This window comes from Pituophis catenifer, unplaced genomic scaffold, assembly GCF_029215685.1.
Source record: "Pituophis catenifer annectens isolate HBS135680 unplaced genomic scaffold, rPitCat1.0.hap2 SCAF_1, whole genome shotgun sequence".
NCBI classification, from domain to species: domain Eukaryota; kingdom Metazoa; phylum Chordata; class Lepidosauria; order Squamata; family Colubridae; genus Pituophis; species Pituophis catenifer.
The window spans coordinates 39,495,277-39,522,242 of NW_027256881.1; the positions used below are offsets into that span (position 1 = coordinate 39,495,277).

Below are 26,966 nucleotides of genomic sequence, written 5' to 3' on the forward strand. Positions count from 1 at the left end.
CTCTGAACAGGACCACTGAGCAGCTACTGGTATAATTTATTTTTTTTAATTTGATTTATATGCCGCCCTTCTCCGGAGACTCAGGGCGTCTTACAATGCACTAAGCAATAGCCTTCATTCTTTTTGTATATTTATACAAAGTCAGCTTATTGCCCCCACAACTGGGTCCTCAATTTACCTACCAATTCAATAATAGCAGTGGAATAATCACATTTTACCCTCTTTCTTGCCATGATATAGGCCCACGAATGGGCTTTCCCTCATGTTTGGTTGGATTCACTCTTTGTCTTTCTTCAAAGACATTCTAGACATCACTTCTTGCACTTCATCTTCTGGAGTTCCTTGAAGAACCATGGATTTGGAGCACAGAGAGAAGCTGCATAGAAGCAATTCAGTCCAGATCCTGTCCCCTGCCTATTCCAGGCTGCAATTAAAACTTCAACTGAACTACCTGACAGACCTTCAGGGAAAACCGAAAGCTTTCTCTGGAACTTAAATAAGCCCATCAGACATCTGAGGTGGGCCAAACTAACAAAAACTATCTTCCCTCATAGTGGTTGGTTGGTCCCAGTAAGCCAAAGAGCAACCAGAATGATCTGCCCATGGCAATGAACTGATGGCAATGTCTTTCAACATCACAGCACACTGCAATTGTCCTGAGACAAAAACTAGATTTAACATGCAACCCACAGTATGCACTGGGCTCTCTATTATTTAAGAGAATATCATTACTGAACTTCAAACAGATATAGATACTATGTTACCTTCTTGGAATACTCAAACATTATTTACAGCAGGACTACAAACGTATTTTGTAGTCATAGCATTTCTTACTGCATAATTAAATAATACTTCATTTACTTCACCAACCTATTGCTTTTCCTACAATGTTTGTTTTCTCTGCCATCTTGAGTTTGTTTATATTATTCCTTGTTTTTAAATGTTTTTAATAATTTGTAAACCATCCAGAATTGCTGGGACTTGGGTGGCTATTCATTTAATATGTTATTGTTGTTGTTATTAATGGAGTCTCTAAAATTGCAATCTGAAACAGCACTGGGGGAATGCCAGTATGCCTAAGGCCACCTTCCTTACTTCTACTATATTCCAGGCCCCACATGACTCTCTAATGGCCATGGGATGGAGAGAGGTCTCAAGAAAGGGTGAAGCACCATTATGATAAATTGGCCTTCATAACTGGCTAAATTGGATATGTCAGAAATTTTGTGAAGTGGGAAACTCAGCCACAGCAGAGAATTTGCTTGACTGCTCATAACATGTTCTCCAAATTTGAAATGTGCTTTAAAATAATTGTTGCACATTTTCAGTCTGCTCTAAAATTATGCACACACTACAACAATGGCCCCCAACCTTTTGGGCACCAGGGACTGGTTCCATGGAGAAAGGTTTTTCCATGGACCAGAGGGGGCGTGGTTTTGCATGCTGCCTGCATCCCACGGATGGGGCTTCACTTGTTTGCACAGCCCGGTGTCTGGCAATGTCACGGACTGATCCTGGTCCATGGAATGGGGGTTGGGGACCCCTGAACTACAGGAAACAAACTGAGGTTTATTTAGGATCTCTCTAACTCCATAATTCTAATAATAGTTAATTTGTAGTGAGATAACAATTTTTATTGATTTATTTTATTTATAATTTTGTTTGCTGACTATCTTACCACAAGGGGGCTCTGATATCAATCATTGCTACTTTCTGTCACTTGCAGTCAATAATGTGGAACAGAAGTTGGAAGTACAGACTATTGTACAAAACATGTTTCATTGGCTACTAATAGTCATGAGTCCTGATATATCAAATCAAGTTCTAACAGCAAACTTGGCTATAAAATGGAAACCTATATGCTGAATCATTTCATTTTTAAGTTCAAAGCATAGATACAGTATATTAGAGAGAGAGTTAGGAATTCTCAATGCAGCTATGTTCTGATGTTCCTCTAATCAATTAATATGTCTGATACTGCCTGGCACTTACCTTTGACTTTCTCATCCAATGTGTCTGGAAAGAAGACCCCTTCTATTTTGGGAAATGTGTTAATCAGCCGTCTGTCACTTTCCTTTGCTGCAAATGGAGTTGGAGAAGACACTCTATCAGGCAGTGTATCTTCTTTTGTTTTTTTGGACTTCAGGGCTTCAGAAAGGTCACCATAATTTGCAGAGAGCATTTCTGCGTTTGGGCAGTTCTGCTCTGTACCTCCCTTGCTAAAGAAATATTTGAAATAGACATGGGAGTTCTGCAGATCAATTTGAGTGGTGCCCTGACAATGCTTGTTCAGGAGCTGCAGTATTTTCTGAGCCAACTCTACTGAAACACACATCTGGATCAGATCCTCTTCATTTAGTCTTGATAGCTTGAAATGCAGAGAGAATAAAAGCACAGTGTTCCTATTTAAGTTTATTACCAGAGTTATCTAGAACCACACAAAAAGCCCACAAAATCAGATTGGGAGAGTTCATTAATCCAGCTTGGAAATTTGGCCCTTGAATCTAGAGCACCAAAGTTATCTATGATTTTCCAATATTTGGATGACATTTGGAGGTAGGCAACCTAATATCAGCAGTTATTTTGAACTTCAATTCCTATCATCCTCAAGCAAATTGTCTGAAAACTGGACCTTTACAAAATTCAAAACTGTATACAATTAATTTGGAGCTGGTTTCTTAAATTAGCTTCACTGACTCTGGATCTATCCACATAGATCAAGTTTATTTTGGGACTTATCTTGAATATTAAAGATTTAGGGCCCCATAACTATCTTTCTGATTACAGAATGTAATCCCAGGCACACAGAAATATTTTTCAGATATGATGCATCTGATCTTGTAATACAATTACTTTTTTACGCCTAGACAGTGTATGAGTTCTCACATCAAATTAAGCAACTGGGAATTAGCTTGAAATCCCTTTCTGGTTGGACTGATTCTTCTTGGTGCTTTACCTTCTGATTCTGCTGGATGAAATGAACAACTTCTTGATGTTTATGGAGTTCTAGCTTGTTAATGAAGAAAAGTAGCTCCCACCATTCAGCTTGACTTAGAGTCCCACAGTCCTCATTCAAATGATCCGTAAGGCATGGTAAAGCGTATAATTCTTTGAGCGGTTGGCAATATCTTGGCTGGTTAACTGGAAATAAACACAAAATGACTAAGAGATGCTATATATGGTTTCTTGAGGCACTCAAGTTAAATGGTGCCATCAAAACAGAAATTTCATAATAGGACTTTCTGCTACATGCTAATAGGCAACTTAATTCTATAGATATTGCAATTTAAACTCATACATGTCTACCCAAAAGTAAGCCCCATTATATTCAATTTGATTTATTCCTACATATAGGATTACCCTATTAATATACAATTAGAGAATCAGCTAAGAAAACAATGAAATATTGAACAATGAAAGGCAATGAAAAATTGTTTTCTTAGCTGCTACTCTAATTGTATATTAACAGGGTAATCCTATACCTAATTATTTACTTATAATTAGTAAATATATTCATATTAGTAAATATATTCATATTTTAATGATCAATTACATAAATGAATTCAATTGGGCATATCTCATCCATATCTTAGTTACAAAAACATTCAAATAGTAAATATATCAAAGGTATATATCCTAAACAGATTAAAAAGTAAATATATAAAAACATACACTACATTGTTAATAAGAAGATACAGAACTTTGTCTATATTAGGTAAGTTCATTGAACTTAATAACTAAGTCTAAACTACTCCCCTAAGTTATTAATATAGTGCCGTTAACTTTCTGGTCAGTGTTAAATTAACTTTACTGTGTCAGCTCAAACAAAGAAAATACATTTTCTCATCGCAGCAGGGAATGGAAGTTGGGAAGATCATGGATTTCCTCACAGCTTCAGGTAAAAGTATGGCATTCCCAGGAAAAACCGGAAAGAAAGGCAATTTTTTTTTTTTTTTTTTTTGCTTCAGAAAGCCTGCTATTTTGGGAAGAAGCAGATAAATACTCTAGCCTAAATGTCTAGCAGTAGAATTTTAATTTATGATGTAGTTTGTTGGTGCTGTGTAAGACACATTGTTTTTATCTTTATAACATTGAAAATTCTGTTTAAAAGATTCGGTTTTGCTGTTATTCATTTATTTTAAATTTGGTCTGTTTCCCAAGGAAAGGCTGAAACCTTATCATAAATCTCCAAGTAAGAAACCCAAATAGCTGTGATGGGAAAACTCTGTCCCTATCATCTGTAACCTACTCTCTTTTTAATTTGCACATATATACTGCACTTGTTACATGCAAAACACATGTTCTATCACTAACCCATGATTCCTCCCAATAAGGAGAGACTGACAAGAAACATTATTTCAGCATTTCATCTGCTTAAACAGGAAAGTAAGCGCTGAGAAAACTGAAACCAGTCTACAAGCTTGGCATAAATAACAAAACTGAAGCTCAGAAGCAGAGAACACCCTTAAAGTAACTTAGCAACGGAGTGCAAGGGTATCTAAAAGCCCAGCAGAATCTTACCTGTGTTTTCTCTCAGAAGCTCTCTAAGAGTTGATACCTTTTCCTGGGCTTTCTGCTCTGCATTTCTTGATGAACCAACAATCTCAATCATGTGCCAATGAACCCAGTATGTACGGCCCAGAGATTCCCAGTAAACCTGGAAAATTATAGTGTTATAAAATGCCATGAATCTGGAAATTACTTCATTGTTTTCAGTGTGCTTACAGATCACTTCCTTTATGATCCAGTCTAGAATCATAAACTTCACAACACAACACACAAAAATTCTTCTTCTATAAATAAGGGCTAATATACCAAGTGCCTTATACAACAATTATCAACCAAGCCACAAGCTTTCTTTGAATATAGATGCACTTCTCATGCCAATCTAGGAAGCACAATAATTTGAGAAACTCAACAGGATTCCTAAAAATCAAATGTTTATATCACTTCTTCACCATCATATCATCACCAGCATGTCCCTCCCCTCCCCCACATTGTAGTACCTTCACAGGTGGTGTGCCATTATTGCTCTGAAGAAACTCGCCTTCATCTCCTGCACAGACTTTCTCATAATTTTCCAGCATACGCACATGCATGCCACGCACCAACGTCTCTCGCACATATTCCACGTAGCTCTTACGACTAGGAAAGGCTGAGCACAACTTGAAAGCAGAGTTTTCTTTCTGGAGCATTTCTGCATCTGATGGGATGGTTGGAATTTGGGGCTGGAAGATTGACTGATATCGTTTCTTTTGTCTGAGTGAGTGAAGCTCTTGATTCTGATTCCATCCCATAACCTGGATTAACTCTGAAATGAAGTGGGCCATAGCCATGCTGAAGTCAAATTCACATTGTATTCTCTTCTTTCTCTTTGAATCCGCACTAGAGGGCATGCAATGTTCCTGTTCATCTCCCCACTCCGTGATGTTGTTGAGTTTGTCCATGAAAGAGGTAGCACATAGATAACGCTTTACTAGAGAAAACAGCAGTTTTCCTGGAATCTGAAACAAGAAGACCATATCTGTCAATGGCCAATAATTCTGCTATTGACTCAAGGCAGCATAGTTTACAGCTCACTCCATAAAAACTCTTTCCTTTTAATATGTATCTGACATATTATTGAGTTCTAGTAGCTTTCTAATCAAATGTCATCATCAGTACTCTAAGTGCGACTATTTGACATCAACAAGATGCTAGCAGCAGAAGTAAGTGCCAGCCATTTATTTTCAATCAGAGAATGGATACCAGTCATTATAGGTAATGAAAATTCAGGATAAAATTGTGTAGGTAATTTCTTTATCAAAACTGATTTAGTTAGCCACATTAAGCTTGCCAATTGAAAGACAACATAAGCACAGCTTCTAAATTTATCACCAGCTGCTGAAGATTACATTCTCTTCACAACTGAATTCTTTATAATTCAGGTTTTAAACTGAAAATGTCTCATCAATAAAGAGAGCCGCACTCCTTTGCCAAAACCTTTTGTCAGTTAGTACCTGAGGAAGAGGAATCCCTTCAAAAGATATGCAATGCTCTTCAGAAGATGTTGTTTCTGCAAACAGCTCAAGAAGGGTATAGCGACTATCAAAGTCCATGTGTTGTTCAATACCATCTTGCTGGCTCAGGGACAGGAGAACAAAGGCTCTGCTTCCTAAAACAGAAAAAACTTATATAGCTCTTTCCTTACTTGCTCTCCATAACAGGGTAGAAGCAACTTTTTTAGCTCACAAAGAGATATCAATTAATCCATGAACAAAGCCTCATACTATAAACAAATTTAAACAGGATGACCTGCAAGTTAGGACAGAATAACAGAATAATAAAGTTGAAGGGACTTTGGAAGTCTTCTAGTCCAACCCCCTGCTCATACCATTTGAGACAAATGGTTATCTAATCTCTTCTTATAAACTTCCATTGATGGAGCACCCACTACTTCTGAAGGCAAGTCATTCCACTGATTAATTATTCTGTAAGGAAATTTCTGCTTATTTCTAGCTTGTCTACTTTTCTACTCAGTCATCCAGGTCATGGTTGTCCCAAACGTGTTTTTTTTACAAAGCACCTTTGGGACATACTTGTAGCTAGGTTTTCTCTTAGTTTCCACCCATTGCTTCTTGTTCTGCCTTCAGGTGCTTTGTGGAATAGCTTGACCCCCTCATCATTGTGGCAGCTCCTTAGATATTGGAACATTGCTATCAAGCCACTCATAGCTCTTCTTTTCATTCATTTAGACATACCCAATTCCTGCAACAGTTCTTCATACTTTTTAGCTTTCAGTCCCCTAATTATCTTTGTTACTCTTCTCTACACTCTATTTCTAGAGTCTCAACATCTTTTTTTTTATTGTGGAAACCAAAACTGGATGCAATATTCCAAGTGTGGCCTTACCAAGGCATTATAAAGTGCTATTAACACTTCATGAGATCTTGATTCTATCCCTTTGTTAATGCAGTCTCACACTATGTTGGCTTTTTGGCAGCTGAAGCACACTGCTGGCTCATATTTAATTGATTGTCCACTAGGATTCCAAGACCCCACTGGTACCATTGGATTATAAATCAGCACTTCAGTCACTGACATGTCTTCTATCAGCATAGAGTTTTAGTAATTTTGTTCAAGCAATGGAGACACTTTTATCCACCTCTTCTGCAGAGTCAAGGTGCTGTCAGGGTCAATGCTATTGATTTTTTGGGAAGACGCTCCTGATCAATTTGGCTGCACAGAGACTTAATAATCTCGTGCCCAAGGCTATTAGTAGTCTTGTAGAGTTCCCATGCCCCAGTAGAACAGCAACTCACCTTGTTGTATACAAAATATTTACAGGGACATGCGAATTCAGATATGCTAAAACAAAAAGCCTCCCCCCCACACACACATTCCTCAGGACTCCAATCACTACAAGCACCAGTTTGGAATTTAAAAACCTGCCCAAACATAAAAATAACCTGCAACCATGGCAAAAGGGCAATCCTTTACATCAAAATAGAAGTGTACAATTTCCTGAATGATTTAAAAACGCCTCCCCATATGACATAACATTTATTAACTTGTGATATGTTTATAACAATTAAGAATGCTTTACTTGTTCTGAACCAAACAGAAATGGTTCTTTTAAAATTAAAACAAGTTAACATTTGTAGAATTTTAATCTGAATTGACTAAGGGGATATCATAACTGAAACCTTTGATGTATGTTTATCAACTATAAATTAACTTTTAATAGGCAACAGTTACTCAAAATTTGCTGCAATGGCTCAATCATCACTCTAAAGTATTTATCAACATCTAAGTAGCTAAGAGTTCTAATTCTATTAAGGATGGGATTGAAGGTCTGTTAAAATCCATAAGAATAATGGGTTAGCACCAACTTTCTGTATTACTGAATGTGACTTTCAACTAAGCATATCTAAAAACTTGTAATACCTCAGGCAGGAATTTTATATTAGTTGTGGGCATCTCCTAAGATGTCATACCTGCATCATGACAAGCCAAAGCTCTCAGCATCTTTCCAGCACTACAACGGATATGCTTTTCCTCATTACACAGCATTTTCATAAGAAGAGTAAGGGCCCCGGTCTCCTTGAAGATGGCCATCAATGAGCCAATACTGGCATAAGCGCTGAGTATATGGATGGTATTCAGTATGGATGACTGTGGAACAGGGATGCTTGCTAGTTGCCAGGAAGCTCGCTGCACCAGGTTCCTGACATCAGCTTTCATCTCTGCAAGAGAGGCTTCATCTAAAGTGTCTTCAGGAGGGAATAAGTTAGATACATTCTGTTCCACCACTTGTTCCTTGGGCTTCCTCTTGCCTAATAATGTTGAACAGTTGGCATATATATCCTCTGACGACATCCACATTAAGATTGTCTGTTTTTTACCTTCAACTGAAGAGGCTTCAATACTGTTTTCTTCCTCATTATCCAAGCAAAGGATGTTCCAACGGATCAAGTACTCACTACATCCATTGTGACCACGACGTTGCCGAATTAACTCCTCAGGATAGGCTTGATGTTTGGGTCCAAGATGCACCAGCACATCCCCATTTTGCCTTTTAATCCTCATGACAGGGAATGTATCTCTGGTGTGATAAAAGGCAGGTTATGCCATGAAGAAAAACCAAAAAGGCTTTCAGTCTAGGAGTCCTGAGAAGAAAAGTGCAGGAATACTTGCTTTGGCATAACTATAGATTGCTATAAGAAAACTTGCCCAGCTAAGGGAAAGTTCATCAAGTAATTATTTCTGTTGGAATCAGAATAGACTTATCCATTAGGTCAACAGGCACAGCAACTTAGGGCCAGTATTCTTTTTAAACATAAAGACTAAATGAATAAATTGTACTTATTAGATGCTTTGTAATAAATAACAGGCAAGATATACATACAATTTGAACAACTAAATATAGTGAACGGTAAAATTTAGTAACTTTGATGATATACAGAAGGCATAGTTAATCAACAAGCTAATAAACATATAATTTACTATTTACAAATGTGACAATCTGAAGCTGAGCTGGTGTGGAACTTTGTTTTTAGTGAAGTTTTCAAACTTCCTGTTTAGAAAACGTTTTTTTCAATCTTCCTCCATTCTATGGATCCCCCACTCATGGCAGAACATTCTGCAATTGTTGCAGGGTGCTGTTCAACCTACTGGCAATCAAGACCCAGATATGGGTAGCATGCAAGAGTGAAATAATATTACAGTTGCACCACTTTTAAAGTTGTTTAAAACAGATGTCATAAAAGGGTGTATAAATATAAGGTAAAAGCCTGGTGTTCTGTTAAAGCAGTGGTTCTCAACCTGTGGGTCACGACCCCTTTGGAGGTCGAACAACCCTTTCACAGGGGTCGCCTAAGACCAGCAGAAAACACATATTTTCAATGGTTTTAGGAATAATTTTATGGTTGGGGGTCACCACAACATGAGGAACTGTATTAAAGGGTCGCGGCATTAGGAAGGTTGAGAACCACTGTGTTAAAGAGAGGACTTTGGCAGAAAACAGCTTTTTTACTCTACATGACAGATTCCTTTTTATAGTACCACATTTCTTATAAAGAAATTGTGCATCTAGATACAAAAAGGATGGATACACATAACCAAAAAAAAGAGCACGTTCAATGTTGGTAACTGTAGCTCTGGTAGGTTTAAAGGACTATATAAATTATTTTATCTTTATAAAATCAGATCTGGAAAAATGATGAAGTGAAGTAAGATGAAAAATAGACACAAGGCATTTTTTTTCTAAGATTCAGCAACATTTATCTGATGCTATTTATACAATCCCTGTATCTAATAATTTTAACCAGAAAGGACAGCATCTGAATATTTATGAGCACTTCACATTATCTGATACAATGCAAAAAACTATTTAGTGCCTTTCCCAGTTTAATTCCGTCTAGGCTTGTGCTATTTTTATCGTCCATACTGAGATTTGTTACAGAGGACACCAGTCTAGTCTAGTCCCAAAACAGCTTCTAGTTAAGAAGCAAGAACATGTGCGATACCCTGATCGGTGGCCATATTTATCTGTGCAGCATTAACATGTTTGGGGTCTTTAAAATTCTTAGGCTGAGTTCACCCAACATGGTAAGTACGCTAAAATAATGTTGCAGCTGCAGGAGGAGGTGGTGGCCTGATGAAAAGTGTAGGTAAATCCCAAAGCGCCAGTCTTTCAATACATGAGATATGAATATAAGGGGAAAAGAGGACTGCTATTGCTCGTCCTGTTTCCTCTTGAATTGATATATTTCTTCCTTGTTCTAGGCCAAGGGTAGGGAACCACTGACTGCCCCCTTTATGACTTGTGGACTTCAAGTCCCAGAATTCCTAAGCCAGCATGGCTGGTTCAGGAATTCTGGGAGTTGAAGTCCACAAGTCATAAAGGGGCCACAGTTCCACACCTCCAGCCGCCTCACGCCCAAGGTGCTCGCAGAATTGCGCACCGGCTCGAGCCTATCGGAAACAGAGGAAGACAAGTCCGGTGGGCGGAGCTTAGGGGCGCGTCGACCTTCCTTGGAATGGACAAGGGAACCCGCGGGGTTCTCTTCCACCTGCAACGGGAGGCACCCGTGCAGTAGTAGGGCCTGAAAGTCTCGAGCTTCAGCCTACCTTAAACGCGGCTCCAAAACTTAGTAGTCAAAGCAGCAAATCGTCGGCAAGCCTTGCTTAGCAACTTCCATTTATTTACCTTGCCCAGACGCTGTCTCATCCGCTTGTTCTGCGCATGTTGCTTATTATTAAAATAGTTACGGGTCCTCCGACAGGACAGAATTATGCTATAATCGTTTTCAAAGGGGGTTCTTAAACCCAAGTTTTTGGAAAGAGATTAAGTGTTGCCGTATTCCTCTTTAGGAACGAGCGTCAAATACTTTCTGCGAGTGTGAAATCAGTTTGTTTTCCCCGGTTATGCATTGTCTTTGATTTTTTTTTTTTTAAATTCACTAATTTGCGTTTGAGCTGCAACTCCTGCGCGCTGATGTGCTACTGTAATGATGTTAATACACTTTTAACAAAGAACTAGAAGACAAGACATGAAACAATGGATGGAAACAAGGAGAGAAGCAACCTAGAACTAAGGAGAAATTTCTCAACGGTGAGAACAATTAACCAGTTGTTGTTGTTAGTTGCGAAGTCGTGTCCGACCCATCGCGATCCTATGGACAAGGTTCCTCCTGGCCTTCCTGTCCTCTACCATCCTCTGGAGTCCAATTAACCAGTGGAATGCTTTTTCTTCAGAAGCTGTGGGTGCCCCATCGCTGGAAGCTTTTAAGAAGAGATTGGACACCCACTTGTCTGGAATGGTATAGGGCAGGGGTCTCCAACCTTAGCAACTTTAAGACTTGTGGACTTCAAAGCTGGCTGAGGAATTCTGGGAGTTGAAGTCCACAGGTCTTAAAGTTGCCAAGGTTGGAGACCCCTGGTATAGGGTGTCCTGCTTAAGCAGCAGGTTGGACTAAATGATCTCCAAGGTCCCTGCTGTTATTCTATGATCTGTGTTCTAAATTGGACTCTGTTCAGCACCCAACCCAAGAACAGGCAAGGTAACCATATTTTATTTTAGTAAAAGTGTTAGTAATTCTTTAAAAGAGCTTTTCAAAATCAGCTAAAGCATTAAAGCCGACAAGTAGAAAATAACCTTGAATATGTGGATCCAGGGGGGTAGCTGTGGCATCAAAATTATCAAAATCAAAAACATATTATTATCACATATAATGTGATTATATTTTATCACGTATGTTTTATGGATCTTAGTTCATTGTAACAGACGCATGGCATGAGCATGATCCTGAAAGGACTATATATGCAGCTCTTGTGAGGAAGGTTGAATAGTGAAAGGATTATAAGATGGTGCTTATATGTTGCAGGAATTGGGTATGTCTAGTTTAATAAATAGGACTAGAGGTGACATAGCACTGTTCCAATATCCCAGAGGTTGCCGCAAAGAAGAGGGAGTCAAGCTATTTTCCAAAGCACCTGAGGACAGAACAAGAAGCAATGGAGGGAAACTAATCAAGGAGAGAAGCAACCTTAGAAGAAATTTCCTGATAGTTACCATGTTTCCCCGAAAATAGAACCCTGTCTTATATTTTTTTGAACCCTGAAATAAGCGCTTGGCCTTATTGCCATGCACTCAAAAGGCTGATTGGGCTTATTATCAGGGAATGTCTTAATTTGGGGGAAACAGGGTAGAAAAAATAATCAGTGCCTCCAGAAGTTATGGGTGCTCTTACACTGGAGGTATAAGAAAAGATTGGACAACCATTTGTCTGAAACAGTATAGGGTTTCCTGTTTGAGCAGGGGGTTGGACTAAAAGACCTCTAAGGTCCTTTCCAACTCTATTCTTCTCTTCTGTTATTCTATATAAAATATATTCACTGTTATATCTGTATTCAAATTATTGACAGTTATTTTCTTTGTGAATTTGACAACGTATAGCCAGTTTAATGAGAAAATACAAAAAGCCATAAAACAGAACAATTTTTCTAAAATGGACTACAAAACAAGAGAAATCAGTTTTAGGACACTCAGAAACTCCTTTTTTGTGTAGTAAGAGTTAAATTGTTTCTCAATAACTGGAAAGGATTAACTCTTTAGGATCATATTAGGACAGTGGTTCCATAAGCAAATTGAAAGAATTTGAATTTCTCTGAAACTATGTTAGACACCAGACTAAGGCACATGTTCCTAGAGAACTTTTAAGAAGTCTAAAAACAGTTTAAAAGCCTTAAGGTCACTTACTCTATGTAGAGATGGACTGTAACTGTACCAGCTTCATACCAAGTAAGCTGTTTTCTCAAGAGAATTCATTAATACAAAAAAAAAAAAAAAAAAAAAGGAAAAAAACACAGTAGCTTTGCAGGTTGCAGGTGAAAACTTTATTTAACAGAATTCTAAAGAGCTACTAATGTCAGCCTTGTGAGGCTGGCATTGGCAGGTTCACATAACTTTTTATCGCTGGGAGGGGCCTGATCTTGCGTCCAGCCCATCCCCCTTTCCGCTGCCATAAACCACTATCTGGTCGCTTTCCCAGCCACCGGTTCCGACCAGCTTTCCCAAGATTTCGTTGGTTGTGCTCAACATTGGAAACTCGTCCCACTGTAGCCATGCATGTTTCCAGCACCTGTAAGAGTAAAAGAGGAAGCAGAATATTCCAGATATTTGCAGGCACCAGACACAATTATTCTATTCTTTGTGCTTTCAATAGCTTTTAAATGTTCAAGATCATAGGAGAGAGAGAAGATGACTGCCTTGAGGCCCATTCTAACTGAACTTCTAACCCAGAGCCATTTATTACCATCCTCCCTGTGAGAAGAAACCTAGTAACAAGTTTTATATAATCAGCATCATCCTCTTGAGTTTTGAAGGCAAGTTCTGAACAATTTGATTCAACACAGAAATATTCAAATGATGACCCCGCATAAATTTCCTCACTTAGCGGCATCTGCAATGGAGCAAGGGAGGCAGGGTGATACAAGCAACACTGCAGGATCACCGCACAAGCCCCCTATCCCTTTTCTACATGTCTTGGCACATCCCAAAAGAGGCATTGCTTGTAGGGAAGCATTGATGAAAAAAGCAAAATAGATGATACTCTTTCCCATCAAGACAATTCTAGGTGTTAAAGGAGCCTTGCCTTTTATCTTCACTAACACCCCTGAACTCTAAAGGGCTTACCTGTATTTGCCTCTTGGAGGGCAACTGTATAATGGCTGTTCCACTAATTTTCCTCAGTAATACCCCACAGGTGCCTAAAAAAGAAAGTGTCAGCAAGACTGCAATGTTTTGACCAAACACTGAATTAGGCCGACAGAAATCATCCAACCACAAACTTTTTTCAACCTATCCCAATAGAAACATAAATCCAGGATCTGCTATAGGCCAGTTTTGCCTAATAAGATATCCTAAAGCTGCATTGGCAGCCATCATACAAAGTTAGCATCTGGCATCAACCTCTTAGCATTTGAGGTTGGAGTCATTACTTAATCTCTTGAATCCACTGTGTTAAATATGAATACAATTGGATGATAATCTGAAACTAGACTGAATACAGCATCAAATTAATACTCTAACTGCATGCATTGGACCTCTATTAAACATCATCTCTTGGTTTCCAGCATTATCATCAGCATAGATTTACAATCTAAAACACATTCTGAAGATCATGTTCTACAATACCTAATGCTAAAGATAGTTCACCCTTTTTAATTAACATAATTAGAATGACTAGCATGAGTCCTGATTGTAACTTATTTGCTGACTGAACATTCCCCATTAATTGAACAAAATGATTTAGGAAGGATTCATGCTGATCTACTGACAAGAGTTTCTCCTATCCCATTCTGGAATATGCAGGGGTTGTTTTTTTTAATCAATTTTTTATTTTGGCATCTAAGCCATGAATTAAGCAAAGGAAGTGTGGTTGAATGGATCTTTGACTACCCTAGGTTTCATTTTGCCATCTAACACTTACCAGATGCAGTTTTGTTTGCTTTCGTCAAACATGATTGCTCAACAGCCACACAGTATGAGTAAATCTTATTTAAACATCAGTTGCTAAGTAGGGAGAATAATATAACACTCAAGAAACTGTTAGTATTCTGTTGCAGGTTTCAAAACTAATGTACAAAAGTACAATTCTATTGAATAACCTTCAGAACACCTTCTAAAAAGAAGTCAAAACAGGGAAGGAGACGTATGCAACTTTGGGAAATGGACTCCAAACACAAAAGCATCAATGGTTTTGGTAAATTGGACTGGAAAGAAGCCAAGGACTCCAAAACTGCTTTGGTTCTGACTGTCCAGATTTGTTTCATCCTTCCAAACTGTTTCTGGCTTCTACTGGATCCTGACCTGCTGCTCGGATATACTGTGCTCCTTTCCCAGGATGACTCTCCAAGTTATTTATAAGGGTTCCAAGTGGTAGAGCTCCAACTGGATATGCATCTCCATCATTAGCAGAGACTGAAAGACAAAAAAATAAGGACATTGAATATAAACTCAACAAATAAACATGGTTAGAAAAAAGAAATATACCAGAGAAAAATAAATAAAATCTTTGTAAAATATTGAGAGGAAGAAATGAACTTAGCTCTCAGAAGCTAAATACTAGCAAAAGGGCAGAAGGGGGAGCAGGGAGCTGCATCTAAATGTGCATCCATTTATGTACATTTTTAAGGAAAGATGCATAGTTTAGGCTCAAATAGAGAACCCTAAGAATAAAATAGGTAAAGGTAAAGGTTCCCCTCACACATATGTGCTAGTCGTTCCCGACTCTAGGGGGCAGTGCTCATCTCCGTTTCAAAGCCAAAGGACCAGCACTGTCCGAAGATGTGTCTGTGGTCATGTGGCCAGCATGACTAAACGCCAAAGGTGCACGGAACACTGTTATCTTCCCACCAAAGGTAGTCCCTATTTTTCTACTTGCATTTTTTATGTGCTTTCGAACTGCTAGGTTGGCAGAAGCTGGGACAAATAACGGGAGCTCACCCTGTTATGCGGCGCTAGGGATTCGAACCACTGAACTGCCAACCTTTCTATCGACAAGCTCAGCATCTTAGCCATTGAGCCACTGCGTCCCTCAAGAATAAGATAGAATCACTTAATTTTTTTAAAAGTCACAATATTTCTCAAATAAATATTTTGGGTCTACAATGGAGTCCTTCATGCTTTCTGAATTTGTTTTTTATGTGCAGACATTTCATTATCTAACTAGATATCATCAGTGCAAGTGAGTGTAGGTTTGCTCCCTGTTTATATGCAGTTTTGATGAGAGAGTGGTTTTCTCCTAGAACACAGATAGATGCTGACAACACCTCTATCAATACTACACCTCTAAGACAAGTTGACAAAAGGAAAACAAAACTTCAAACCAAATTGGTGAAACTAAATTCCAGAAGCAAAGAGATTGCTAATTAACACGTCCAGCCACCCAATATCCACTACAGAACACAATATCCTCCAGAAATATCTCAACTATAACATAGAGCTTGTCAATCAGTTAGAATTTTTTGCAGCCTGGGAAGCAGCATTTAAAACCACAGGGCTTGCCATAGTGGTTCAAGAAAACATCTAGCTCTGATGATGCTACCTAGTTTGATAATGAAACATCTGCAAGAATATAACCAAGTTCAGAAAGCACCAAGAACTCCACAGTTCAATGCTGAGCTACAAATATTCTCAGTAAGAAAACATATGGCAAACATCATACTACAGACCAGAAGAAAACAGAATCAGAACTAACCCAAAGCAGCACTTTGAGGCAGAACAGAGCAGTACTCAAAAACATATAGAATGACCAAAACTATCATTATCCTCTCATCAGACAAAGGCCATACCAAGGTTATCATGAACAGAACACAATACTAATAGAAAGCCAAAGAACTACTGGAGGACAAATAAACCTACATCCCATAAACACCAACTCAATCCAGAAACTGGATAACCTAACCAAGAAATGTCAAATCAGAAAAGAACAATGGCAGGATATTTTGGAAGGGTATTAAAACTTGGATTTGCTTGGGGCCCTTAGGGGCTGCTCCCCATTGGAGGTAGTTGATGGGATAAGAAGACCTCATCTCATTGCCATTCGTCGTCTTGGTTCTGCTTCTTTGCATAGTTTTACATTTTTAATGTGCATTATTTTAAATTGCTTTTTTATTTATCTTTTTCTGATTTGTAAGCTATCAAGGGCCACCTTATGGATGTATATAAATTTAATAAATAAATTTAAACAAGCCCAACGTATCACTTCATTCATAGATCTAGAACTAGCCAAAGAATCCATTACAGCAGTGCTACACCACACCCTGGCCTAGACAAATACACTATGATTGAAATATCCAGACTCATGGATCTCATCAACCACACAATCTTTCCTAGATATCCTCATCAGCAGAGGAAACGATAGCAAATTAGAAATCCAAATCTATCAAACACAATCCACATTAATGTTCCATTACCAATGTAACAACCCATCGTCTCACAAGAGCTGCTGTGTAAGAACATTATTCAGACAAGGACAAACACAATACCAACAATCCAGAACACCAGAAATTGGAATTAGATCATCTATACAAATGACTATACAACATCTTCAAAAAAAATGCAAGCCCATGAAAGTTTATCAAAAAGTGCCTGAACACTCAACTGAATATAGCACAACCAACACAAACTATGAAAAGGATAACACTTTATAAACATGTCAGAAACCACAAAAAGACTGTTATGACTACATGGCATCACTGTAGCACATACAACCTTAAGTTACATATTTTTTTTCTATTGGCCTACATCATTCCTTAGAAAAGTAGACTATAGCCAATCCTTCAATATTAATACTAATAATCAGCTTGCAATGTGATGAAAAGTCTGCCTCAAAATTCTTCTTTGCTTAGCTTTAGATTTAGAGGAAGTAATATATCTTGAAACCTAGCCATTCCCATCTTCAGTAGTAGCATTAAGTAATATTTACGTATGTAGCATTTCAAATATTTACCTGCCATCCTTTCTATCTTTCCTGAAGTTTTGATGATGTCACCAGCTACCATGTTTTCAGTTGCAATGATCCAGCGTTTCCGCTTCCCTCCACCCACTAGAGCTATATGACCTGATCTTCAAAGGGAACAAAATCAATCAATCAATAAAAAATGAACAGTTCAAAGTATTAGCTTTACTCGGAATAAAAAGTAAACCAGCTGGGCAAGAAAGATAATGTCAAAACATTTTTGTACAACTGTTCTGAGATAGAAATCTTTCAGCATTCTGAGGTAATCAAGCAGATTACTTGCTTCTCAGTGGGATTTTGGAGAGACAGCTGCTACCCGATCCCAGTTACATCAAGACCTTTGATTTACATAGGCTACTCTGACTTCCATTGCTGAAGACAATGGAAAATAACTTCTTAATATGAACCATGGAATGACCTATTTAGACAATAGATGCAAAGTGAAAAATGGCTTCTTGATGTGAACCAGAGAATGATCTACTTAGACAAAAGAGAGATCTATTTAGGCAAAAGAGTTTTTAAAATTACACGTCTTCGACCAGCTGTCTTTTCCTAATGCTCCATTTCATTAGTTTTTCTATAGTAGCTTGTTTTCCTTACAGTGATCAGTTACTTTTCCAATGTTACTTAACAAACTCAATCTTGGAACTCAATCTTGATAGCGTTCTTTTTGGGGGATTATCTTTTTTCCAGAGCTTTTTCATACTACTGTAAGAGTTCTGTATACGGTGGTTTTAAGACTATCAAGTCGCTCCGAATCTACAGATACTTCTCTTACGTTGGGCTATTGCTGTCAAGCAATAGTATTTACAAAACTAAGATGAAATTAAAACTCAACAAACCTTCAATCTGCTTGTCAACTCAATTGCCTATTACTTACCTACATGGATCATATCGGATCAAAAGCACTTTTTCCTCAAATGGACTAGGATCTGCTGCATCTGGATAACGCAGTCTTTGGAAATCAATCATACGGTAGCATTGTTTATTTCCTCCTCCAATTCCATCCACACGGATACGACCTTATGGTGGAAACAGTACTTTTAAACCATCATGTATTGCACTGAAACACTATATTCAGCTGCAAGATTTTTTTTCAATGTTACAAATCTCAAAATTCCCATGAAATGGGAATTCATTATCACTGAGCTCTCATAAGATATTCAAGCAAGAATATCTTTTTAAAATTTTTTTATTAAATATAAAAACACACAAAATACACATACACATACAAGTACAAATAGAACAATACACAACATTGACATTAATGACATCTAAACGTAATGTCAAATTTCTTATGACATCAATAACCTATATTCCTCAATATATATTCCTTCCTCTCGCCTTAAATAACGATATTATTTTATTGATATTTAGTTATTCGTTGTTAAATCTTATTTGGTACAGAATTTTGTTTTACTCTTTTAGAATCCTCTTTTGATTTGGTTTTTTTTTTTTTATTCTCCAACCATTGATACCACCTTTGCCAAACCAGATAGTAGTTAGATTCTTCCTTTCCTTGGATTTCCTTGGTGAGTCTGTCCATCTCGGCACATTCCATGACTTTGGATATTATTCTGTCTTGTGTTGGGACTTCTTCCAGTTTCCAATTTTGTGCATAAGTGATCCTTGAGGTAGTCAGAATGTGTGTGATCAAATATATTATTTCTTTTTCATAATTACATGTAAATATGCCTAGTAGATATGTTTCCGGTTTTAATGGTACTTTTTGAGCTGTTATTTCTTCCAATTGGGTTTTAATATTGTTCCAGAATTGTTTGGCTTTGGGACACGACCACCACATATGGTAGTATGCCCCTTTTTGTGCTTTGCATTTCCAGCAGAGTGAAGATGTATTGGGAAACATTTTGGAGATCCGTGCCGGTGGGAGGTGCCATCTATAAAACATCTTATAGGTATTTTCTTTGTACGGTACTGATAGTGTTAGTTTGCTGTTGGTTTTCCATAATTTTTCCCATTTATTTAATTCTATGGGGTATCTGAAGTTCATCGCCCACGTGATCATATTTTCTTTAACTATCTCCTCCTCTAATTTATATGCCAATAGGAAGTTGTAAATTTTTGTTATTGATTTCTCATTTGGGCCCAGTAAAATTTTGTCTAACTGATTTAGTTCTTTTTGGATTCCGAATTTCTCCATATCTGTTTTGTATCTGGATTTTAATTGTAAGTATGGCCACCAGTCCATTTCAAGACCTTGAGTTCTTAATTCTTCTATTGTTTTTAATTTTCCTTCTTCATTTAGGAGATCCTGGTATGTTTTCATTTTATTTGTGTCCATTGTATTTGGATAGATTTGTGTTTCCATTGTAGAGATCCACCGTGGGATCTTATCATAGTGGTTCTTTCTAATTTCATTCCAGGTTTTGAGCAGGGTATCTCTCACAACATGTCTACGGAATTGTTCTTCAAGCAAGAATATCTTAATTTCACAAAATTTGGCAATTTTACAAGAATTTAGCCTTCTAAATATGCCATTTTGTGAATGTCGTGGCACTACACACAACATCCCTTGCAAACATGGATTTTAAGCCATATAGAACATTATCACTCATGTTCACACAGTACACCTTCCCATGTGTTTTTGTAACTCACTCATAACAAAAACTGCAAATCAGTGGTACACCCATACAAACATGACTCCATAGAATGCCAGAAATGCTCAACTGATAGAATTAAATTAGGCTGAACTATCCACCTATTGAGATCGATAGACAAATCAATAGAATCGGATCAATTCTCATGGAGGATTTACAAATCTCCCCAGAAATTCCATTGTGTGTTATCTAGAGTTCATAGCTAAAGTCACACACTTTATTAATAAGCTATAACCAATATTTGGCAAAGAGACTGTATTTTGTCAGACATTGGATGACAGGCCCATACATACAGATGACCACCCAACCTGCAGCGGATTCTCAACAGAACAAGAAATAGCATAACAATGATACCAACAAGGAACAAGACCCTGCAACAAATCAAGATGTTTATTTTGCCCCCAGCATTATCACAAATCCCATCAACTTTACATACATAAGAGACCTCTTCACATGCTTGTCTTCTAGTGTAATATATACCATTATTTGCAATGCCTTTCTGGATTCAATATAGAACCAAACAATCCAATGCTTTGCACAAAATAATACTCAGACATCAAGAATCAAAATAGGAACAAAGTAATATTTGGGCATTTCAAACTTCTAGAAATTCCATTCCAGATATCAAAATACTCATTTTGGATACAAGAAATTTCACCAGTACAATCAAGCAAAAGATTGTTGTGTTCGCACACAACAGAAGGTTTCAGGACATCTTAAAATGTTTCAACAAACAATCAATTTTTAAACACATAATTAATTGATACAATACTTTTTCCAATGTAACTGGCATCAGCATAACCATCCTTCCTTCTGCCCTCTTCTCCTTTCCCTTCTCCCTGTTTAAATCCTACAATCTAGTCACTCCTTTGTATCTGATGAAGTGGGAAAAAAAACCCTACAGGGACAGTTCAGAATGTACCTGTGTGATCTCGACCTCCTGACTTTGGTTTGGGAATGGGCTTAATGGTATACTTTGTCCTGCATTTCCACAGAGGATCTCTAGTTAAGACCAAGGTAGAAGTACTGATTTCACGGGATGCACCAAGTTGGCTAACCAGAAAAAGCGGGCGGAAAGATGCAGGGATCTAGTAAAGGCAAGAAAAGCAAACAACAGGATATGATGAATGGTAAATTTTTAACTGCAGTGGCATAACTGGACATAACATGAATGAAAAGTTTTCATCTTTGTTGTTTAATGTTTTAGAAAACATACCTTCAGATACAGTGACAATTTAGCAGCAAAGTTCTAAAACATTTTGCTATTATATGTTAAATATGAAGCCATTTTTACAGGTTTTCCGCAAAACACAAGCTGCTTCCTCTAAAAATTAATGGCATACAATAAGCAAGAATATGCAAGAGCCTGGTGGTGCGGCAGACTAAAGCACTGTTATTAACAGTTATTAACATCAGCTGCCTGCAATTACTGCAAGTTCAAATCTCACCAGGCTCAAGGTTGACTCAGCCTTCCATCCTTTCTAAGGTAGGTAAAATGAGGACCCAGATTATGGGGGCAATAAGATGACTTTGTATAAAAATATGCAAAAGTATGAAGGCTATTGCTTAACGCATTGTAAGCCGCCCTGAGTCTCCGGAGAAGGGCGGCATATAAATTTAAAAAAAAAAAATCAAAACTAAAAATGTTACAATCAAAATAGATACCTGATTATTAAACCATTAACATTAATTAAGATGTTCACCCTATTTATGTGTTTGAATCAGGAGCATTTATTTTACATTAGAGAAGGAAAGGCATCTGCAAATGTCTAGAAATATTTACATACACTGCTAAGTGAATCTCTAAAATATGGATCTCACTGAAAGACTATGCCTTGAAAGTTAAAGCTTAGTTCAGGCCTTTATATAGCAGAAAAATAATTAAGATGGTATAAAGTCCACTAAGTAATTCTACTCAGAAAGAATAAAAGCAGAATAAAAAGATAGTATTATGTTCCTATCCCATTTTTTCTCTATCAGTTTATATAGGTGCCTTGTGCTCATATATGACTCATATATATATTAGAGATATTTGCTTGGAAGAAGAACACTACTACAAAAAGATCCAGAATCCTGTACAATTTATAATCCATTTGGCCAAAACAGCAAAGTAAATATACCTGTGGAAGATGAGGACTTGAAGACAGCAGCAGGGAACCAAAGTTCCGGATCAAGTTTGATACTGCCATTAGGAATAACTACTTGTTTTCTGCTGTAGAGAAAAATAAGACAATGACCATTAGAGTTAACACATATATCTTAACCCTTTCATTCATAAGCAAAACTACATCTTCCAATTCCTTCCATATATTCATGGTCTTCACACGATCAGACTACTTTTATTCAGGTCTATCACAGTCTTTCCCCTTTTTCTTAGTCTGATACAGAACACATAGGCAGCTGGAACTGGCAGACTGGGTTGTTAATGAATGCATTCCCAAAGAATTGTATTATTAGTGCATAAGCAGGGGAAATATATTTTATATTTGTAATATTCCTGTTTGACAGATTGTTGTACAGGACAATTAACTGCAGAGGATGAACCGCATTGTACTCTAAAAGGCAGATTTGAAATAACAAGCTTATCCTTAAATAATCCTTTGCAGAGGATCGCGGTCATATTTGCAAAAACACACTTCGCTGCCATCTTTCTCACTTTATTTAGCTGAAGTCAGGAGACGTGGTTTTCTCTTTATAGTCATAAATCATTTGAGTCCCACTGACTTTGTATTAATTTCTCCCTCTCCCCTAAGATCACGCACAGAATGAATTGAGCGAAGATGTTTTTATAACTTGAAAATGTTACAGAGTAGTCTCTTTTGGGTTACAGAAGGGATACTCCGGGAATAATATTTTTCTTTGGAGGAACGAAGTTCTCCCGATCCGCCTGCACCTACCCACAATCGCACTTCACAGCGCAGCCATATCGCGGTCTCGTTCTGCCCTCCCCAAACCGGAGCATGCGCACTCTGACCCGGAAGAACAATATGAAGAAGCGGAAAGCTTTGACTTCCCCGGTGGCTTTGGTGTAGAAGGGACCTGGCTTTCACTAGTTCGATTCTCAGATGTGGTTGGGTTGCAGCTCTCATCGTCCCGGCCAGGAAAGCAATAGTCGGAATGGTGGGAACTGAAGTCCCACTTAAGAGAAGAGCTGCTTAATCTTTTCTGTTACCATACATAGAACTCACAACCTGTCCCCCTCCGAATGCACGTTCAAGAAATGTAGACTCTCGATTCAAAATGGGTTGGCTCTTTTCTTGTTCAAACATGTTTGGGAAAGAAAAATAGCGACGCAATCTTCTGGCGATCTACCCAGAACTATTCGGTTTATTAAATCTTATTTGATTGGATGTGTACCGTAAAGGATTTGTTGTTGTTCTCGGGCGTAGAGTTCCTCTGACTTTAAAACTGGCGGACAGAATTTTCGGAAGTGAAGTTTCCGATCTCCTAATATCGGAAACAGCCTGGCTTTAATTTGTTGCAATTAAAAGACATCGTAGCCCATTCGATAGATTCTCCTTGGCATCAGATAGTCGCTTGACAATATGATCCTTAGTCGAGGCTAGATTTCATTGCGCCCGCTCTGGCTCTTTTGGGAGTAAAATTCATGCCAAAAAAAAAAAAAAGCGGCCAATTCTTTTCCCCCCTGAACCAACTATTAAGGGCAGGAGCAGGGCGCCACCGAAGGTGGGCTGCAAAAAGTTCTCGCAAACGCTAGATAGCGGCAAACCCATTTACAAGTTCTAACGCTGTACGAGTCGTATGGAGTTTTGCAGCCCGGAGCCAGTAATTGGAATCACAGACCTCGTTACCAACCTTGATAAAAGACGGGTTTCAGGAGGCAACTGGACTTTGTTTTTTCTTTTGAAGACCTTTCGCTTCTCATCCAAGAAGCTTCTTCAGTTCTGACAGGATAGTGGGGAATGGAAGGATTTACCGGTATATTCCTTGCAGACAGCTGGTAATCTGCATCGTTTAAAAGGGTCGTTGAAACGCTTGGAGGTTTATCTGTGTCCTCAGGGTCACCTGAGTTGTGTTCCTGGTTCTTAGTTCTGCAATTTTTCCTCTGGAAATCCATTCCTACTCCCACACCATTCAAAGGGTGTTCATCCCAAATTGTATAGCTAAAAGTCTGTAGAGATTCTCAGTCATCCAGGTCACGGTTGTCCCAAAGGTGCTTTTTTTCAGGAGGCAACTGGACTTTGTTTTTTTTCTCCTGAAGACGTTTCGCTTCTCATCCAAGCTGAATGAAGAAGCTTCTTGGGCTGAAGAAGCTTCTTGGATGAGAAGCGAAACGTCTTCAAAAGGAAAAAAAAAAACAAAGTCCAGTTGCCTCCTGAAAAAAAGCACCTTTGGGACAATTAATCAAAGCCTAGCTCAGTGTTTTTGAACTTTGGCAATTTAAAAAAGTGTGGGTATTAAAGTTGCCAAAGTTCAAAAATCACTCAACTATCTTATTAATTACATCGCGTACCGCTCCGCGCCCTCTCCCCTCGTCTCCACCCTTAAAGGGAAAAATCAGCTATCCTGATGCATTTCGGGACGCGACCGGGTATCGCCCTGGCGGCCATATTGGACTTAAAGGGGCTGCGGCAAAATGGGGAGGAGCCAGAGTGGGAACTGTTTTTCTTCTTTCAGGAGCGGCCGGAGCGGCTTGGGGAGACCGGGAGTCTGTTAAGCGCATGCGCGCTTCCTCCTCCATCCTCTGATTCTTCTTCTTGAGAGACCCGAAGGAGGCCCAGGTAGGAGCTTCTCCGTGCCTCTTTCTCTCTTACGGAGGCGGGGACGGGGTGAGTTATCCTCGTGGAAAGCCCCCATCTTGGCCCGAGAAGCAGCTTAGCGGCTAGCCTGTCTGACAGACGAGCATAACGTCGGTTAGACAGGTTGTGGTGGTAGATGGGGGGCGAGGGCGGCTCCAGAGTAACCCCCGGGCAGAAGCGGGTGAGAGAGAAAAAAAGCTACAAAACTGGCTGAAAAACAACGGTTTTTGCATAGGCGCTTATGTAATTTTACACTGGCGTTGGATGTTTTGCGGAAGAGTCTCCATAGACATTTTATGGAAGTAAACACAATTTAAGTGAGCGGGCTAATCCATCTGCATTTTAAAACCCTCCTTTTCCTTCTTATATAATAGGGGAATTAGGAGGACTCTGATTTTTATTTTGCCTTTACAGATGCAATTGGATGCTAGGGTGAATCCGGGCGTACATTTAGCCTGGAGGCACATGATTAGACATTGAGACATCATGTCTCAAATGCTGCCTTTTCCACTCACCACCACCACCCACATGCGCACAATCCCTGTGGCCAACTCCTTATTTGTGGTTCAGTTGTCATTGTGTTTCCTTCTGGAAGGGTGTGTCTCTGCACTGCTGGCACAGCAAAAGGCAGGTCTCCAGGCTATGGGGCAGGTGCTGCTCCTTTGCTGACAGTGGTTGCCTAATTTGTGAGGGAGGAGGAGCCGATCCGGCTGTCTTCTCTACTGTCTACGAAAATGATTCAAAACAGCTGCTGCTAGGATAGGTTTTGGATTCCTTTAGGGATGTTGGATAAGGGTTGACGTACCTTCTAATATCACAGACCTTTATCCTCTTGGAATATTATTACGCCTGAGCTCTATGGTGAATGGGTTTAGAATCAGTCTGCTCTGTATTTTTTGTTTTGTTGTTGTTGCAATATTAACTTGTAATTGTGTTGCAATTAAATTAAATAAATATTTCCCACCAAATTTGCACTGTAAAAGTTGAAGTGTTTAGAACCAGGGATAAAATGTTGGGTTGGAGATCACAACTCTGGAAATAATAACTACAAGTTCTTGCTTAGGTGTTTTCCTTCCCCGATTCTCTTCTTTGATGCAAGAGAACCCTTTAAATGTATCTGCTATATTTTCTATAGCTACAATGTGGTAAAGTGAATCCTGTGATGTAATATTTTTATAACTCTGTTATCATTTCTTATTTCCTTTATATAAAGATTTCAGGGCTATGTGATAGTCTTTTGTATGGACTGCTGTTACAGTTCACTCTTTTATGAATCATTCAGATGGCTGAAATTTTTGATCTTTGAAACCAGTTTTGGGAGGAGCTGGCATGCTTAATTGCAAGGTTCCATGTGTATGTGGCACTTTCTATATATATAATCATGATGCTATTGCATTTGTGTAGCTGTGGGCTGTGCCATCCTGCAGAATGGAAATTTAATGGATTCTTCCATGCTAAAACTTTAGGCAGTCCTTTAAAAATAATTATTTTCAGATGTAATCATATCCAGAATTAGATATATGTAGTTTATATTACATATGATGAAAGTTTTCATCTTTTGAAAGTCTTTTTTTTTAATGTGATATCAAAACAAAGATATTTCTGTTTGATCTTAAGTGTAACTTTTGTTACATTTAACAGAAGATGGGAGTGGTGATGATGATCAGTTTTGCCATCTAAGCAAGAGTTGTCTTCCAACTCCAGCTGGCTAGTTGCTTCTGGTACATTTATTATTTATTATATTTGTTTGCTGCCAATCTCACCACAAAGTGATTACTACAACTCTTTTTTCTGTATAGGTTCTATATTGATACCATGTTATTTCTTGCACTTCTAGAAATTGACTTTCAAGTATATTGGCCTACAGTTCCAACAGCATGCATGTAATAATGGAAATGAAACAATAATTAGAAACTGGTACTACTAGAGAGCAGCAAGGAGGTGCTGTAATGCAATATATTTTTTCTGAAAATGATATTGAGCCAAAAAGGATAAAGAGATGAACTTGAATAATTATGCATATACTTATAAATACATCATTTATGTTTTATCCTCTATTTGAAGAAAGAAACATATAAGTT

The 26,966-nt window shown here is 38.3% G+C and overlaps 3 protein-coding genes across 11 annotated transcripts in view; 1 reads left to right on the plus strand and 2 right to left on the minus strand.

Moving 5' to 3' along the window:
* The window catches only part of LOC139308637 (cullin-9-like), a 37,629-nt gene extending 29,061 nt beyond the window's left edge, over nucleotides 1-8,568 (minus strand). Inside the window, exons 1-6 of the mRNA XM_070932317.1 lie at nucleotides 7,977-8,568; nucleotides 6,000-6,154; nucleotides 5,007-5,504; nucleotides 4,522-4,657; nucleotides 2,957-3,141; nucleotides 1,993-2,368 (exon numbers count right to left, since the gene is read on the minus strand). Coding sequence (XP_070788418.1) covers nucleotides 1,993-2,368; nucleotides 2,957-3,141; nucleotides 4,522-4,657; nucleotides 5,007-5,504; nucleotides 6,000-6,154; nucleotides 7,977-8,568 — 1,942 coding nt within the window. The remainder of the gene's footprint in view (nucleotides 1-1,992; nucleotides 2,369-2,956; nucleotides 3,142-4,521; nucleotides 4,658-5,006; nucleotides 5,505-5,999; nucleotides 6,155-7,976) is intronic.
* A 4,288-nt stretch (nucleotides 8,569-12,856) lies between these two features.
* Nucleotides 12,857-24,241, minus strand: MRPL2 (mitochondrial ribosomal protein L2). 4 transcript variants are annotated; one of them, XM_070932323.1, is made up of 8 exons: nucleotides 23,942-24,241; nucleotides 22,246-22,334; nucleotides 21,048-21,213; nucleotides 18,388-18,529; nucleotides 17,499-17,614; nucleotides 14,855-14,965; nucleotides 13,679-13,752; nucleotides 12,857-13,124 (listed from the first exon to the last, which is right to left on the minus strand). In XM_070932323.1, the coding sequence occupies exons 2-8, from the start codon at nucleotides 22,312-22,314 to the stop codon at nucleotides 12,912-12,914; spliced, it is 891 nt and encodes a 296-aa protein (XP_070788424.1). In that variant the 5' UTR covers nucleotides 22,315-22,334; nucleotides 23,942-24,241; the 3' UTR covers nucleotides 12,857-12,911. The 4 variants fall into 4 exon arrangements, with proteins under 4 accessions (XP_070788424.1, XP_070788423.1, XP_070788421.1 ...); XM_070932322.1 differs by having other exon boundaries at nucleotides 22,246-22,337; XM_070932320.1 differs by lacking the exon at nucleotides 23,942-24,241 and adding an exon at nucleotides 23,023-23,106 and having other exon boundaries at nucleotides 22,246-22,337.
* Nucleotides 24,242-24,796: 555 nt separating this feature from the next.
* KLC4 (kinesin light chain 4) overlaps nucleotides 24,797-26,966 on the plus strand; it is a 51,794-nt gene continuing 49,624 nt past the window's right edge. For all 6 annotated transcript variants that reach the window (XM_070932324.1, XM_070932327.1, XM_070932326.1 and 3 more), the window contains exon 1: nucleotides 24,797-24,867. The gene's annotated coding sequence lies outside the window, so the exon portion shown is untranslated. The remainder of the gene's footprint in view (nucleotides 24,868-26,966) is intronic.